At 36.5% G+C, this 15,719-nt stretch overlaps 1 protein-coding gene across 8 annotated transcripts in view; it reads right to left on the reverse strand.

Moving 5' to 3' along the window:
• Positions 1–15,719, reverse strand: part of ACBD5 (acyl-CoA binding domain containing 5) — a 34,825-nt gene that overhangs the window by 13,574 nt on the left and 5,532 nt on the right. For 6 of the 8 annotated variants that reach the window (XM_067701535.1, XM_067701542.1, XM_067701517.1 and 3 more), the window contains exons 4-10: positions 12,762–12,834; positions 10,234–10,348; positions 10,097–10,129; positions 5,155–5,289; positions 4,037–4,240; positions 3,142–3,248; positions 1,469–1,736 (exon numbers count right to left, since the gene is read on the reverse strand). In XM_067701535.1, coding sequence (XP_067557636.1) covers positions 1,469–1,736; positions 3,142–3,248; positions 4,037–4,240; positions 5,155–5,289; positions 10,097–10,129; positions 10,234–10,348; positions 12,762–12,834 — 935 coding nt within the window. The remainder of the gene's footprint in view (positions 1–1,468; positions 1,737–3,141; positions 3,249–4,036; positions 4,241–5,154; positions 5,290–10,096; positions 10,130–10,233; positions 10,349–12,761; positions 12,835–15,719) is intronic. The other 2 variants (XM_067701524.1, XM_067701568.1) reach the window with 1 other exon arrangement.

Raw genomic sequence — 15,719 nt, forward strand, 5'->3', positions numbered from 1 at the left:
CCTGATCACTTTGAGAATGTATTTAAATAGAAAATAAGAACAGTCATACAAGCTTAAGAGGTTTCTGAATCAGTGAAAAACGAAAAGCTTGGCCTGGCTATCAAATTGGAAAGGAAGACATTAGAGAGAATGAATTACAGGTTTATCTGATGGACCAAATGTAGAAAAGGGGAGACAATGGTGACAATAAATAAGAAATACAGTCCAGAGTTTCTTGCCTGGGTGTCATAAGGGTAACAAAAAAAGTTAGCATCTAGAATTATGAGGTTCCATAGGTATCATGGTACACAGTTTGATAACTACCAATAAGATTTACCAAATTAATTATGTTAAGTAAGGTTCTCATTATTCTTAGTTATGTTTTTGTCCTTACACTCTCATATAGACCAAAAAAAGTATATTAAAGTCTCCTGAATATTAATATGATTATCCCTATTTCTCCTTATATCATCTGCAGATTTTGCTTTTTGAAGTGTTGATGTTATATAAAATATTAACAATTTTAAGTCTCTACTGCACACCTTAACATTACAAGTGGCCCTCTTTATCTTAATGCTTTTTGTCCTGAAATTAATCTTCCCTGATATCAAGATTACTAACCTTGTCTTATTTTAATGTGCATTTGTGTGAGATACCTTTGCCTATATTTTTATTTTTTACTTTCTGTAGACTATAGCATGAAGTTATGCTTTGCTCTGTGAACCAATCCAAATACCTTCTTCTTCAAGTAGGTGAGTAGAGCCTCTTTACTTGTACTGCTTTCACAAATACATTTGATCTTAAGTCTTTTATATTATGCATTGTTTTACGGGTTTTAAAAAATGTTTTACTACATGGTTTGTTTTCACTGCTTTTTTAAAAATGTGTATTTTTTTCTGATAAATTAGAAAGGTTTGTTTTTGTTCAAATGGCTGTTTTGACAGTACCTATAGATTCCTTACTATAAACAACTGTAAATTAATATTCCTACTTTTCTTCCCCACTCAACTCTTTATTACCTGATCACATTAATATTCTTAATGTTTCCCTCTGTACTGTTAAATGTTCTTTTATCTCTATTACTTGATTTATCAGCTTGAAATGATGTCTTTTGACCTAAGCGGGGAAATGGGAAACAATAAGGAATTCAGATTTTCACCTATAATAGGAAAAAAGCAGCAGCACAGCTGGAGCAATCAGTGAGCGTTCAAGGAGGTGATAAAACATAAATTTGGCTACCTTAAAACACTGCATAAAAGATATGGAAATAGACATATTTTCTCCCACACCTTCAAAGAATACACTGCTATGCCCTGTAGAGTCAAAGGAGAGAACCAGACATAAAGAAAAATGGTCAGATGTTCCGCGAGGATAACTTTCAACATTCCCTTTGCAGAGGGACAGTCCTGGTGCCTCTCCTATCTAGAACCTCCCCATTTCATTAATTCGTTTATAAAGACAGTGAGAACAAAAAACAAGTGCTACACACCTCTCCCTCTCCTGATGTTAGAGAATTCCTCACTTTCTCCAGCCCGTTTCTCACGGTGCGGCGCTCCACTGTTATTCCCGCCATCCTCTCCTCCGTGCTTTACTTCACCTTTGCCTTCCACTGCTGCCGCCTGTGTGTCTCCCCTGTTGCCATTCCCAGGAGATACTTGAGCATCTTCAGGAAAACCAGAACTTTCCAAGGGCTGACTGGGATTACCACCCAAGTAATAGCGAAATGGTCCATTGTTTGACGTAAAGCTATCTGAAGACTACAAATGTAAAGCATGTAGTTATACACCACAAGGTTTCCATGACAATAGAAGAATGACTGGTTTTATAAAGCGGTATTTTTTTAAAGTTATTATAGAAAATATTATTTTTCTAAAAAATGTCTTCAATTCATATTGTGCCTCCCATCTGTAGGGGAGAAATGGGATAGCGATGATTTATATACATCTCAGCAAAGAACTGAGATGTTTGGCAGTGAACTGTGCTCATGACTCAGTTATTCATCCAAGAAACATTTTAAATATCCAGAGTTACTGTATTCAAAAAGCACTGTCATGAGGCTTCCCTGGTGGCGCAGTGGTTGAGAGTCCGCCTGCCAATGCAGGGGACGCGGGTTCGTGCCCTGGTCCAGGAAGATCCCACATGCCGCGGAGCGGATGGGCCTGTGGGCCATGGCTGCTAAGCCTGCGCGTTTGGAGCCTGTGCTCCGCAACGGGAGAGGCCACAACAGTGAGAGCCCCGCGTACAGCAAAAAAAAAAAAAAAAAAAAAGCACTGTCACAACACTGTAAATCAATTATAATTCAATAAAATAAAAAAATAAATTAATTTAATTTAATTTTAAAATAAAATAAATTTAAAAAACACTGTGTTAGAACAGGGGTGGGGAAAGACCAGGGGGAGGATGTAAAAACAACAAACATAAATATAGCCGTCAAAACCACCCTGGTCGTTATCAGAAAAAGTTGTCAAAGAGAAAAATACAAAATTCATGTACTTTTAATGGTTTTCCAAATGTTAGTTTTCAATACCAAATCTTAATTAACTGAAATTTGAAAAGTATTTCCACTTAAAATTTCAGTCCAGGGCTTCCCTGGTGGCACAGTGGTTGAGAGTCCGCCTGCCGATGCAGGGGACACGGGTTCGTGCCCCGGTCCGGGAAGATCCCACATGCCGCGGAACGGCTGGGCCCGTGAGTCATGGCCGTTGAGCCTGCGCGTCCGGAGCCTGTGCTCCGCAACGGGAGAGGCCACAACAGTGAGAGGCCCGCATGCCGCAAAAAAAAAAAAAAAAACTTCAGTCCAATGTATTTAGTCAATGTGAAGAACAGATTTATTTGTTTGAAATTATTCAGTCTTCTTGACTGTTATCAATGTCTCAAACATAAGGACTAGCATAAGGAGTTCACTTTCTGCCTCCCATCCCACCTCTCTCAGAATATTTATAACTGTAAATACATTATAAATTATAATATTTAAACAGTTTTGAATATTCAGGAATTTTATATATTTTTTAATTCACAAAAAAACAAAATACAAATGTTTAAACATGTTAGAGGTATGTTTTCAAAGTGGTGAACAGCATATACATCTGTTATTAACAGAAGTTATGCATGGAATTCTGATATCACTTTGAAAATTTACCAATTAAAAAATGTCATTTTTACCTCTTCTTGTCCAAATTGCTCCATGGAATCACAGTATACTTCACTGTCTGAATCACTCGTCAAATGCTGAATTGCTGAAACATCTTCAACATGATCATCATTTACATCTAAATATATACAAATGTCCGGGTAGAATAATTATTCTCTATTTGAAGACAAATGCATTTATTACATTTTCAAAATTTATCTGCTCTATATTATTTTCATATTGGGAGATAAATTTGATTTACCGTTTCATATTGGGAGATAAATTTGATTTACTTTCTTTTAACTTACCAAAATTTTAAATTTAGTCAGTAATTTTTATGTAAAAAGATTACAAAGTATTTTATCATGGAATTATAAAAAGACACTGTCCAGATCAAACTTATAAAAACCTAATAACTTTATAAGAAAAAACTGACTACCGGCTAGGACCCTAAATTTGGGACGCAACTGTGCACATTTGGTTGTTATATTAAGAAATGGTATTTCTTGGTTTCTCTAGTGAATTACAGCAATGTCAATAATTCACTGTATACACACTATAGGCTCACTCCTAGAGCCGTAACTTATGAAACGACTATACCTTATTTTGCTGACCTGAGAACAAAAGTATCATATAATTAGAGATGTGAGTTAAAAGAAACATCAGTAATAAAAGTAAAAATTTCAAAGATTTTATTTTAAAATTCCATATAAAAACACAATAAAAAATATTTCAAGAAAAATATAAAAGCCTTGGCCCTATTTTGGTCTTTCAAAGCTATAACCCCTTATAATATTAATAAACCTTAATATGTTACTGAATAGAGGTTTTTAAAATTCTCAACAGCTCCTAAATATCCTAAAATTATTAAAAGAATATATTATTCATAAGAAAGAAGCCAGAGAAACAACTTTGATGTGACAGTACCTTGGTGAACGCAGACAGCAGTTTCTTCCGTTTGCTCCAAGTTTTGATCTGCAGATTTTACTGTCTCAGCACCTCTGCCATTCAGGGAAGGACTGGCATGAACGTCATTCTGTACACCCTGAACAAAGCTGTCTTTTTCATAGCCATTAGTGACAACGATTTCCAAGTTCTTATGGTCTGCAGATTTCTTCATCATTTTCTTATCTTTTATGTGAAAATGGAAAGATTCATAAAAATTCACTGTAGGAAAACTTCTGTACACTATGTTCTAATATCAGGTAGTCATTTCCCCAGCCTATCATAATCCATTTGAAGGGCTTCCTACGTGGATCAGAGAGATGGGGTGCTCCTTGAAAAGGGGTTAATTATATGCTGAGAGCTCACCCAAACTGTTGGTTTCAAAACTGCTTCAGTTCCCTGTGAATCTTCTAGAACCCCTTTTAAGAGATAAATCTCTTGAGGTCTTTTCACTCTTTCGGGCATAGGCAAATTGCTCTATGAGACCCAGCCATATATAGGTCTACATAGCCAGTAAAAAGAGCCTTCAAAGAAGGTATTATTTGTCAGCCTTTACTGGAAAGTGAAGGCAAAACTAAGCTGTATGGCTTGTTTTAGTGTCTTTCTGCCTCCCCTTTCTAAACTAGTCTCCCCAAGAATCACTGGTACTCTTACTCACAAGGCCCCCCTAATGCAGAACCCCACGATTCCAATGTTCCCTCTTCATCAGAATCTCTGCTTGCATTCTATTCTCTGGAATCCATGCCATTCTTGACAAGATATTGAGAATTTAACTTGTCTCCTTGGTAACATACGCATATTTATATTGGAAACAATACCTTAAATGAATACATTTCTAATGCAGCATTTCAGGCTTTACATCTAGAGGAGTGGCCTATCCTTGTTTGCCTTCAATTAACATCAACCCATCTATGCTTACGGTTGGCTGTCCCTGAACTCTGTAGTAGAGCCTCTTGGTCCACAACGAACCTGGTTATAGGGTCAATAGCCCACATCCCTCCATGTGCCCTAATTGCACGCAATGCCAAATAAGTCCAAACCTCTCCATAGCCTTTCGCCTTAGTTAATGTAGAGTGATTAGCTCATAACCCAAAGATTACCGCTATCACTTTGTTCTGCTCCTTTCACGCCTTCCTGGGCCTCTTCTTCCTCAGATTCAGCTCCACTATCGCTGCTTTCAGCTTTACCATTAAGAGTTTTGGCATTTGGTGTAGAAGTTAGAACATTACCAAGATCTAAAATATGAAATGACCATTTAATCTGTAATGCTATAACACACAATCATGTTGTAATTTTAAAATAATACTGTAATTCACAAATAACTAATAAAATAATCTTGAAGTAAAATGTTAGAATTTTAACATATAATGAACAGTATTATTTTCTTTGACAGTAAATATATGTACATTACATTAATTCCTCCAGTTATCAGTTCACAACAAAATGATAAAGCTATCTTAAATCCTTTCTGAACAAGACAGTGGATAAATTATTTTTAACGTAACATCGATCAAAATGTAAAGTTAAGAGATGATCTTTAATACACAGTAAATGAAGAGACAGTTGCTATAGGCTAGCATGCTGAAAACATACATAGCCTTGGCCCTAAAAGCAATCTTATCAATATTATAGTTGGACTACATTAAAAAGTTTTTTTTTTTATAACTTTATTTATTTATTTATTTTTGGCTGTGTTGGGTCTTTGTTGCTGCGTGCAGGCTTTCTCTAGTTGTGGCGAGCGGGGGCCACTCTTCATTGCAGTGTGTGGGCTTCTCATTGCGGTGGCTTCTCTTTGTTGCGGAGCACGGGCTCTAGGCACACAGGCTTCAATAGTTGTGGCACACAGGCTTCAGCAGTTGTGGCTTGCAGGCTCAGCAGTTGTGGCTCACAGGCTCTAGAGCGCTGGCTCAGTAGTTGCAGTGCACGGGCTTAGCTGCTCCGTGGCATGTGGGATCCTCCCGGACCAGGGCTTGAACCTGCATGCCCTGCATTGGCAGGTGGATTCTTAACCACTGAGCCACCAGGGAAGCCCCTAAAAAGTTTTTTATCCTTTTATTACCTTTAGGGCTTCAGGTGCACAACTTACATTATTATGTCTTTACAGTTAAGCTTTTGTAAAAAAAGCATTAGTAAATGTGATTAATCACTTAAAAAGGCAAATTGTCCTATTACCCAAAGTCATACCTTGAGAGTAAATACATGGAAGCTTCTCAAACATTAACATGGATAGGAATCACCTGAGATCTAGTTAAAAGGTTAGGATCTGAATCAGTAAGTCTGGGGTAATCTAAGATTCTGGATTGCCATAAAGCTCCAATGTGATGCCAGTGCTGACGGTTACTAGACCCCATTCTGTGATATTGGGAATTATAGTTCCGTAACTCTGAGATACTGAAGGCATCCTAAGTGGTTCTTGGCCAAAAACAGTGGTCTTCCTCCATAAACTGCTGGGCTTTATTTTCAATTATACAAGTCCATTTTGGATGCTCCCATGCATCCCAAATAACATATAAAATCTCCATTCATCTTAAACAGTCAGGCCTATATTCTTATTCTTATTATATTCCCTAATTAGTAGAACTAAGGAGTAAAAATTCAACTCTATCATAGGCATTATGGTCTATTCTCTCTTAGAGAATCATGATGGCAGCATAGCTTTTGGATCTCCCTTACTCTTTCCCTGACAACCAGAAAATAAAAAATAATAACAATTGACAAAAAAATAAATAAAAAACAGAAACACTCACCACCCACAGACACCTTCAACAAAACAAAGCATCAGGGAATCCCCAAAACCCCCATCAAATGGATGGTTGCAGCAAAACTACTTGACAGCATCACAGCAGCTCTGTGACGAGAGTTGCAGAAAGCACAGAGAATTACTAGTAAGCCCTACTCAACATCCAAAAATCAATGTAGTACACCATATTAATGGACTAAAGGATAAAAGCCACAAGATTATCACAATGGATGCAGAAAAAGCACTTGACAAAATCCAACACTCTTTCATGAATATAACACTGAAGAAATTGAGAATACAAGAAAATTTCCTCAATCTGATAAAGGGCATCTAAGAAAACTCACTAGAATCATAATGTTAAAAGACTGAATGTTTTGTTGCTAAAATAAGGAACAAGACAAAGATGTCTGGGCTTCCCTGGTGGCGCAGTGGTTAAGAATCCGCCTGCCAATGCAGGGGACACGGGTTCGAGCCCTGGTCCAGGAAGCTCTCACATGCAGCAGAGTAGCTAAGCCCATGTGCCACAACTACTGAAGCCCGTATGCCTAGAGCCCAAGCTCTGCAGCAAGAGAAGCCACCGCAATAAGAAGCCCGCGCACCTCAATGAAGAGCAGCCCCCGCTCTCCACAACTAGAGAAAGCCTGCACACAGCAACAAAGACCCAACGCAGCCAAAAATAAAATAAATTAATTTTTTAAAAAAAGGACAAAGATGTCTGCTTTTGTCATCTCTATTTAATACTGTACTGGAAGTTCTAGTTAGGGCAATCAGGCAAGAAAAATAAATAAAAGGCATCCAGACTGACAAGGAAGAAGTAAAATGATCTCTGCAGATGACATGCTCTTATACATAGAAAATCCTAAGTAATCTACAAAAAAGCTATTAGAACTAATAAATGGTCAAGCAAGGTTGCAAGATACAAGATCAATATAGAAAAATTAATTGTATTTCTACAAGCTACCAACAAACGATTGAAAAATGAAATTAGAAAATTTAATTTACAATAGCAGCAAAAGAATAAAATAACTAGCAATTGAAAGAAATTAAAGAACATTTAAGTAAATGGATTAGAAGACGATATTGTTGAATGACAATACTTCCAAAAGTGATCTATGATTCATTGCAATCCCTAACAAAATTCCAGCTGGCCATTTTTGCAAACACTGACAAGCTGATTCTGAAGTTCATAGGGACATGCAAGGAATCAAGAATGGTCAAAAATGGGAATTCCCTGGTGGTCCAGTGGTTAGGGCTCTGCACTTCCACTGCAGGGGGCATGGGTTCGATTCCTGATCAGGGAATTAAGATCCCGCAAGCTGTGTGGCACGGCCAGAAAAAAGAAGTATAGTCAAAACAATGTTGAAAAAGAACAAAGTTGGAGAGCTTACACTTCCTGATTTCAAAACTTACTATGTATATATATTCTGAAAAAGCCCATGTGACATAGATAATCTGTTCTACTGGACCTAAACGGCTACTTTTAACAAGATTCTTTATTTAAGAAACAAACTCAAGATTGCAAACTGTCTTGCAAGTTGGCAATATCTTACAAAATTGGAAACACTTATCTAACGCCCACATCCTTTGATCCAACAATTATATTTCTAATATAATTTCTTACAGATATGCTTACACATATGTAAAGTGACATTTGTACATGGTTACTTTCAGCAGCATCTTTTGAAGATCAGAAGAGGAAACGATCTAAATTCCATTAGAGTGGTACAGGTTAAATAAATTATGGTATAGGTCCGCATCCCTTACAACTCTTGGATCTAGATACAATTTGAAATCCAGAGTTTTCTAATTTTGCAAAGGTCATATACTATACATAATGTATAGTATATGACACCTTCAACAGAGTCTAAGGTGGCTCTCACTAAAAAAAAAAAAAAATTAAGATATTTGTAGCAAAATATAATAGCCGTACAAAATAGGATAAAAACTTAAAATAGCCTCATGTCATTTAAGGTCAAGGTTTGCTCCTCCTGGTAATGTTAGGACAGGTTTTGCTCTCAAACGGGTTATCAAAAAAGCTTTATCAAGCCTTTTGAACTCTTAAATTATAGCTAAGGGATTATGGATCTGAGGCTTTATTATCATTTTTCACTCTTCCTTGTTTTTATAGCTATAGTTGTTTCAACATTTGCCTCTGGCAGTCAGCTGGACACAACCAAAGCAGGTCCTGATTTATTCCCCTCTGCATCCTAATAACACACTTCACAAACAGAAAACATTTAATTTTTTTTCTGACTTGAAAAATTATGAATTATAAAGAAGATTATTTGTTAATATTTGACCCCTCTAGGTAGACAAATCAGAAACAGAGGGTGTGGTACAGAGTTATGCCCAGTAAAAGTCACCATCAGTTACTGTGGCGGACACAAACTGCAGGCCTTATGACAGAACAGGAAGATTAATATTTTGATCAATTAGTAAAAGATGCCTTGTGAATGGAATGCCAGGAAAAAAAAAAGGATGGGCAGGCTGATTTTTATTTAAAACATATATAATTGTCATTTAGAATGACTCTTAGGAGCTCATTTCACTCTATTTTCTAAAACAATTTAAAGAGCAAATGTTTACGGTTAATACCAGCAAATCTGCAGATTATTCAGCTCCTGCTAGTACGTAAAAAGACAAGACTTTCAATTTGTTACTGAGAACATGAAAACAGAACTCTAAAAAAAAAAGACCAAGTGAGGTGAATTCACTGACGTCTTGTTTTAGCTAGCTACACTAGAGTTAAACCATACTATAAACATATTCACTTAAAATTAGCTAGCAAGTCATTTCAGCCATAGCAATATAATAGCTAATATAATTAATAAATCAAAATAGAAAATATGAATCATAAAAATAAAACCATGAATTCTGTTATAATTTTGTATACAAATGAACCGTCTGTCATGTTTTAATAACCTAAGGGTAAAAATTACGGTTTATACCAACAAGCACCTACTGAATAGCACAGGGAACTCTGCTCAATATTCTGTAATAACCTAAATGGGAAAATAATTTGAAAAAGAATAGATACATGTATATGTATATAACTGAATCACTTCGCTGTACACTGAAACTAAACAACATTGTTAATCAACTATGCTCCAATATAAAATAAATTTTTTTTTAAAACTCTGAAAAAAAAAATTAGGGTTTATAATATTTTGGAAGTTTGTGCAATGTATTTGCTTGAAAGAAAACTCTTGAGTGAAAAGCCCATAAGTTATACAAATTTGTGCAGAGTTCTTTTGGCATATAAATTTTAAACCAAAGTTTCACATGGATTTCATTATTCCTACCTTCTAAGTATTTAGAGATTTTCTCCACTCGGACTGGCATGTGAAAGTAAAAAAAAAAAATTAGACATATAATATAAATATTAATGCATGCATAATGTATCAGCTGCTGAACGAAAAACTAGGTAAAAGAGTCCAACCTGAGGTTAAATCAGAACTTCTGCCACTCTTTTTGTCTTCTATAATTTCATAAAACGGACCAATGACATGTAGCAATTCTTCAACTTTTTCAGTCATTGGCATAGTTTCAAGAATCTGTAATCAAAAGAAACAAATCCTGTGAAAACCAACTATTAATGTGATCCACACTAGCACCAAATAATATATTTATAATTTACTTACCGATAACTTTGAGATTTGAAGTGCTTTTACAGACTCCTGAAAGTATCTATGTTAATTACATATTGATGCCTATACCACCCTAGGAAAATTTCAAGTAAAGATTTAAAAGCGTTCTCATTTTCAAAACTATTTTACATAAGCTTCGTGTAAAATTTTATACAATAAGCTATAGATTGTGCATTAAGCACTAAAGGCCCTAATGTAAAATAAAATAGAAAATTGTGGGGTTAGAGTAAAATTATTGTGTGTTCTTTAACACCAAGGTAGTGTTTTTAAAAGGGTGTTAAGTAAAGTAGGAAATGGCAACCACTTTCAGACACCTTCATAACTAAGGGCCAATTTAGAATCATCAAGTTTAAAGAGCAAGGTAAATTAGGTGAAAAAGTATTCAAATAAAGAACCATCAACTGATGACTGACAAAATAAAGTATTTCTATATATGGAATATTTTGCAGATATTAAAAAGACTATGATTAGTTCTGTGTGTGCTGACTGGAAAAATATCTATAAATTTTTTTTTACAGGCAAAAAGCTAGCAGCTGCACAGTATGTTTAATATGATACCATTATTCGTTTTCTTTCTTTTTTTAAATAATAGGATATATATATACACACGTCTTTTCTGTATCAATCTACAACATACAATTAAAAGTAATTACCACTAAATAGTTAAAATGGAGGGAATGAGGAAAGATTATAACAATATTTAAAGAAAAAAGAATGTTATCAAACCAAAGCTGTACATTATTGTTCTCTCTCTGCTTTTGAAAGACTCCTTTGTTCTGCTACTGATACACTTAACAGCCAAAAGAACTACGCTCTGACCTCTTTTATAGAAAAACAAAGTCCACCAAATAAAAATTGTGAAAATGTAACAAAGTGCACAACTTTGAGCAATGTAGAAGACATTAAAACAAAACAAATTACTCTGAATCTACCAAATAAAAATTACTACAGAGATTAATACTATCAAAGCATCTGGCAAAAAAATATTCCTTTTTTACATATTTTCTCTATGTTCAAAGATTATTTAAGATTATTATACAGATCTAGATTTCACAACTTCTGATCCATTACCAACATATCAATACAAATGTTCCTTTATAAAAAGGCAGTAAGATCATCTTTAAAAATCCATGATTTCTTCATTAATTTGCTCCTTGAAGAGCTAGTTAATAAAGAATGCCCTCTTAACTAGTTACCAGAGAAACTAAAAGCATCCTTGTCTTATTCTGCTTCTGAAGGATTTTTACATTCACAGAAAAATGCTTGTTACTGATAAATCCAGTGATAGAAACATCTCAACTTATGAGTCAACACTTGTATGAGAATACTGTTGGGCAGTCTTTTTACCTATTTCTCATAAAAAGTTTGAAAACAGAAATGTTTTCAAGACAGCCCAGTTAAGTCCCACACTCCTGAGTAAGGGAAATCAGTATTTGAAAAGATTCCTATCTATATACTTTCTGCAGAAGTCAACGATAGAGAAAGATAAGAAAGATGAAAAAATGAAAACACGGGACTTCTCTGGTGGCACAGTGGTTAAGAATCCGCCTTCCAATGCAGGGGACACAGGTTCGATCCCTGGTCCGGGAAGATTCCCACATGCCACGGAGCACCTAAGCCCATATGCCACAACTGCTGAGCCTGCGCAGCCCACAAGCCACAACTACTGAGCCCGTGTGCCACAACTACAGAAGCCCACATGCCTAGAGCCCATGCTCCACAACAAGAAGCCATTGCAATGAGAAGCCCGCGCACCACAACGAAGAGTAGCCACTCGCCGCAACTCAAGAAGGCCTGCGTGCAGCAACAAAGACCCAACACAGCCAAAAATAAATAAAATAAAATAAATAAATTTATTTAAAAAAAGAAAAGAAAAGAAAATAGCATGTCCCCACAATGTGACACATGTGAAGGAAAAAACATTTACCTTAAGATGAACTTTGATGAGACAGATAAAGCCCTGATAAGCTCAATAATCTAGATTCTATATTCTAACACATTACAATCTCTTTGTTCCTAAAAACAAAGCAGCTAATTTGCTTGATAACAAAACTAAATCAAAGCTGCTCTAAATAGGGACCTCCCTGGTGGTCCAATGGGTAGGACTCTGTGCTCCCAGTGCAGGGGGCCCAGGTACGATCCCTTGTCGGGGAACTAAATCCCACATTCATGCTGCAACTAAAGAGCCCACATGCCTCAACGAAGATCCCGTGGGCCACAGCTAAGACCTGGCACAGCCAAAATAAATAAATAAATAAATATTTTTTTTAAAAAACTGCTCTAAGTAGTTTTATTTTCTATTGTGAATTGTTTTCCCTACCTTTTTCATTTCTTCAACGTATGCAATCATGGCTTCCTCTTTGGTCATATCACCCAATGAACTCCAAGCATCCCTAGAAATAAAAATATCCAATTAACTACAGAAAGACACCTGATTTCAATTGCTCAGAATACAATTTATAGTTATTGCTATAGGATCATTAATTTAAAACAGGCTTTACTTAAAGCTATATTAATGTTTCCAAAGGATCTCTTTAAATGCACCACCTTGAAGAAAAATATCACAGTGAATAAAATGGCAAATTAAATAGTAGCTAAAACTAATTAGTATAAAACCTATCTATAGATCATAGATTATAGGGACTACATTATATAGTCTCTATAATCTCTATATAGATTATACAGACCATAGACTTCATAATTATTTGCTAAGAACTCTTTAAAAGTCTTTATATCATTATAAATAACAGTGACAAAAATGAACATTTTAGAAAGTACATGAACTGTCACAGTCATGTTTCAAATGAACAGAAGTTTTGGTTAATTTTTTTTAAATAATTTATTTAATTTATTTATTTTTGGCTGCATTGGGTCTTCGTTGCTGCACGTGGGCTTTCTCTAGTTGTGGCGACCAGGGGCTACTCTTCGTTGCGGTGCGCGGGCTTCTCATTGTGGTGGCTTGTCTTGTTGTGGAGCACGGGCTCTAGGCGCCTGGGCTTCAGCAGTTGTGGCTCACGGGCTCAGTAGTTGTGGCTCACGGGCTCTAGAGCGCAGGCTCAGTAGTTGTGGCGCACAGAATTAGTTGCTCCGCAGCATGTGGGATCTTCCCGGACCAGGGCTGGAACCCGTGTCCCCTGTATGGGCAGGCGGATTCTTAACCACTGCGCCACCAGGGAAGCCCATGCCTGCATTCTAGAGCCCACGCGCCTAGAGCCCATGTTCCACAGCAAGAGAAGCGACTGCAATGAGAAGCCCGCGCACTGCAATGAGGAGCAGCCCCCGCTCGGCGCAACTAGAGAAAGCCCACGCGCAGCAACAAAGACCCAAGGCAGCCAAAAGTAATAAATAAATAAAAATAAATAAATTTATATTAAAAAATAAGAGTCGAACACTTGAAAAATGGAAAAGGTTTCTTACCTCTAAAAAAAAATGAAAATGTGAGGGGCAGGAAAATTTTAAAGTCTCAAATAATGAGAAGAGCCCTTTGAAATTTTTGCCTAAAAAGAAAACCTCTCAATTTAGAGACACTTTCCAGAAGCAGTTTAACTCCACCAAAGGTCAGTTCTGAGGAAAATCGTTAAGTAAATAAGTTTTCTTCAAACAGCTTAAATAACATATTGCTCTTACATTTAACCTAATATGACTAGTCATAAAGATCTTAGAGGAAAGTACAGGACTAAGAAATCCTCAAAGATGAGGTATCACCTCACACCAGTCAGAATGGCCATCATCAAAAAATCTATAGACAATAAATGCTGGAGAGGGTGTGGAGAAAAGGCAACCCTCTTGCTCTGTCGGTGGGAATGTAAATTGATACAGCCACTATGGAGAACAGTATGGAGGTTCCTTAAAAAACTAAAAATAGAACTACCATATGACCCAGCAATCCCACTACTGGGCATATACCCTGAGAAAACCATAATTCAAAAAGAGTCATGTACCACAATGTTCGTTGCAGTTCTATTTACAATAGCCAGGACACGGAAACAACCTAAGTGTCCATCGACAGATGAATGGATAAATATGTGACACATATATACAATGGAATATTACTCAGCCATAAAAAGAAATGAAATTGAGTTATTTGTAGTGAGGTGGATGGACCTAGAGACTGTCAAACAGAGTGAAGTAAGTCAGAAAGAGAAAAATAAATACCGAATGCTAACACATATATATGGAATCTAAAAAAAAAAAAATGGTTCTAAAGAACCTAGGGGCAGGACAGGAATAAAGACGCAGACATAGAGAATGGACTTGAGGACACGGGGAGGGGGAAGGGTAAGCTGGGACAAAGTGAGAGAGTGGCATGGACTTATATATACTACCAAATGTAAAATAGCTAGTGGGAAGCAGCCACATAGCAAAGGGAGATCAGCTCGGTGCTTTGTGACCACGTAGAGGGGTGGGATAGGTAGGGTGGGAGGGAGACACAAGAGGGAGGCAATATGGGGATGTATGTGTATGTATAGCTGATTCACTTTGTTATACAGCAGAAACTAACACAACATTGTAAAGCAATTATACTCCAATAAAGATGTTAAAAAAAAAAAAAGAAAGAAAGAAATACCCAAAGGAGTTTAAGGACTTCCAATGCAGGGTGAAGAAACTTAGCCATCAAAACATGTGGCTCTTAAAGACTTACTCTGCCAATTAGCACACGCTGTTCCTGACATACATGACGTATGGTCATGTTAGACATCAGACATCCTGTTAGACATTTGTCACCTCTTCAATAGTGTTTAAGAACATCAAATGTTACTCAACTGGAAACATGGCAGCGGTGTTCTGTGATTCTATTAAATATATTAAAAATGAAATTTCTATTCAAGTACAGTGGGACAGGAGTGACAGCTTAGAGAAAAAGTAAGGCAGAACCTGAGTCATGCTCCTAGTTATTTATTATCTCAATAGCTCAAAGCAAACAAGGTCACCTGACAAGCAAGAGGTCACTCTTCTTCTTGGCAGGTAAAAGAGGCAGGAGAGTCTGTTTAATATAGTTTGGGACTTTAATATAGTCCCTTTAATATAGTTTGGGACTTATTCTTGCCATAATAAAAAGAACAAACTCCATAAAAGGAAACACTAATTGAAAATGCTCTTATATCTTTGATAAATCTACCTCTTTTGGTTTTATTGTCTTCTTTTCTTCCCCAAGACCTTCCTATTTGTGTGAAATTGTGTTAAGAGCACACAGAGGGGGCTTCCCTGGTGGCGCAGTGGTTAAGAATCCACCTGCCAATGCAAGGGACACAGGTTCAAGCCCTGGTCCAGGAAGATC

The sequence above is a fragment of the Pseudorca crassidens genome, chromosome 1 (assembly GCF_039906515.1).
Source record: "Pseudorca crassidens isolate mPseCra1 chromosome 1, mPseCra1.hap1, whole genome shotgun sequence".
NCBI classification, from domain to species: Eukaryota; Metazoa; Chordata; class Mammalia; order Artiodactyla; family Delphinidae; genus Pseudorca; species Pseudorca crassidens.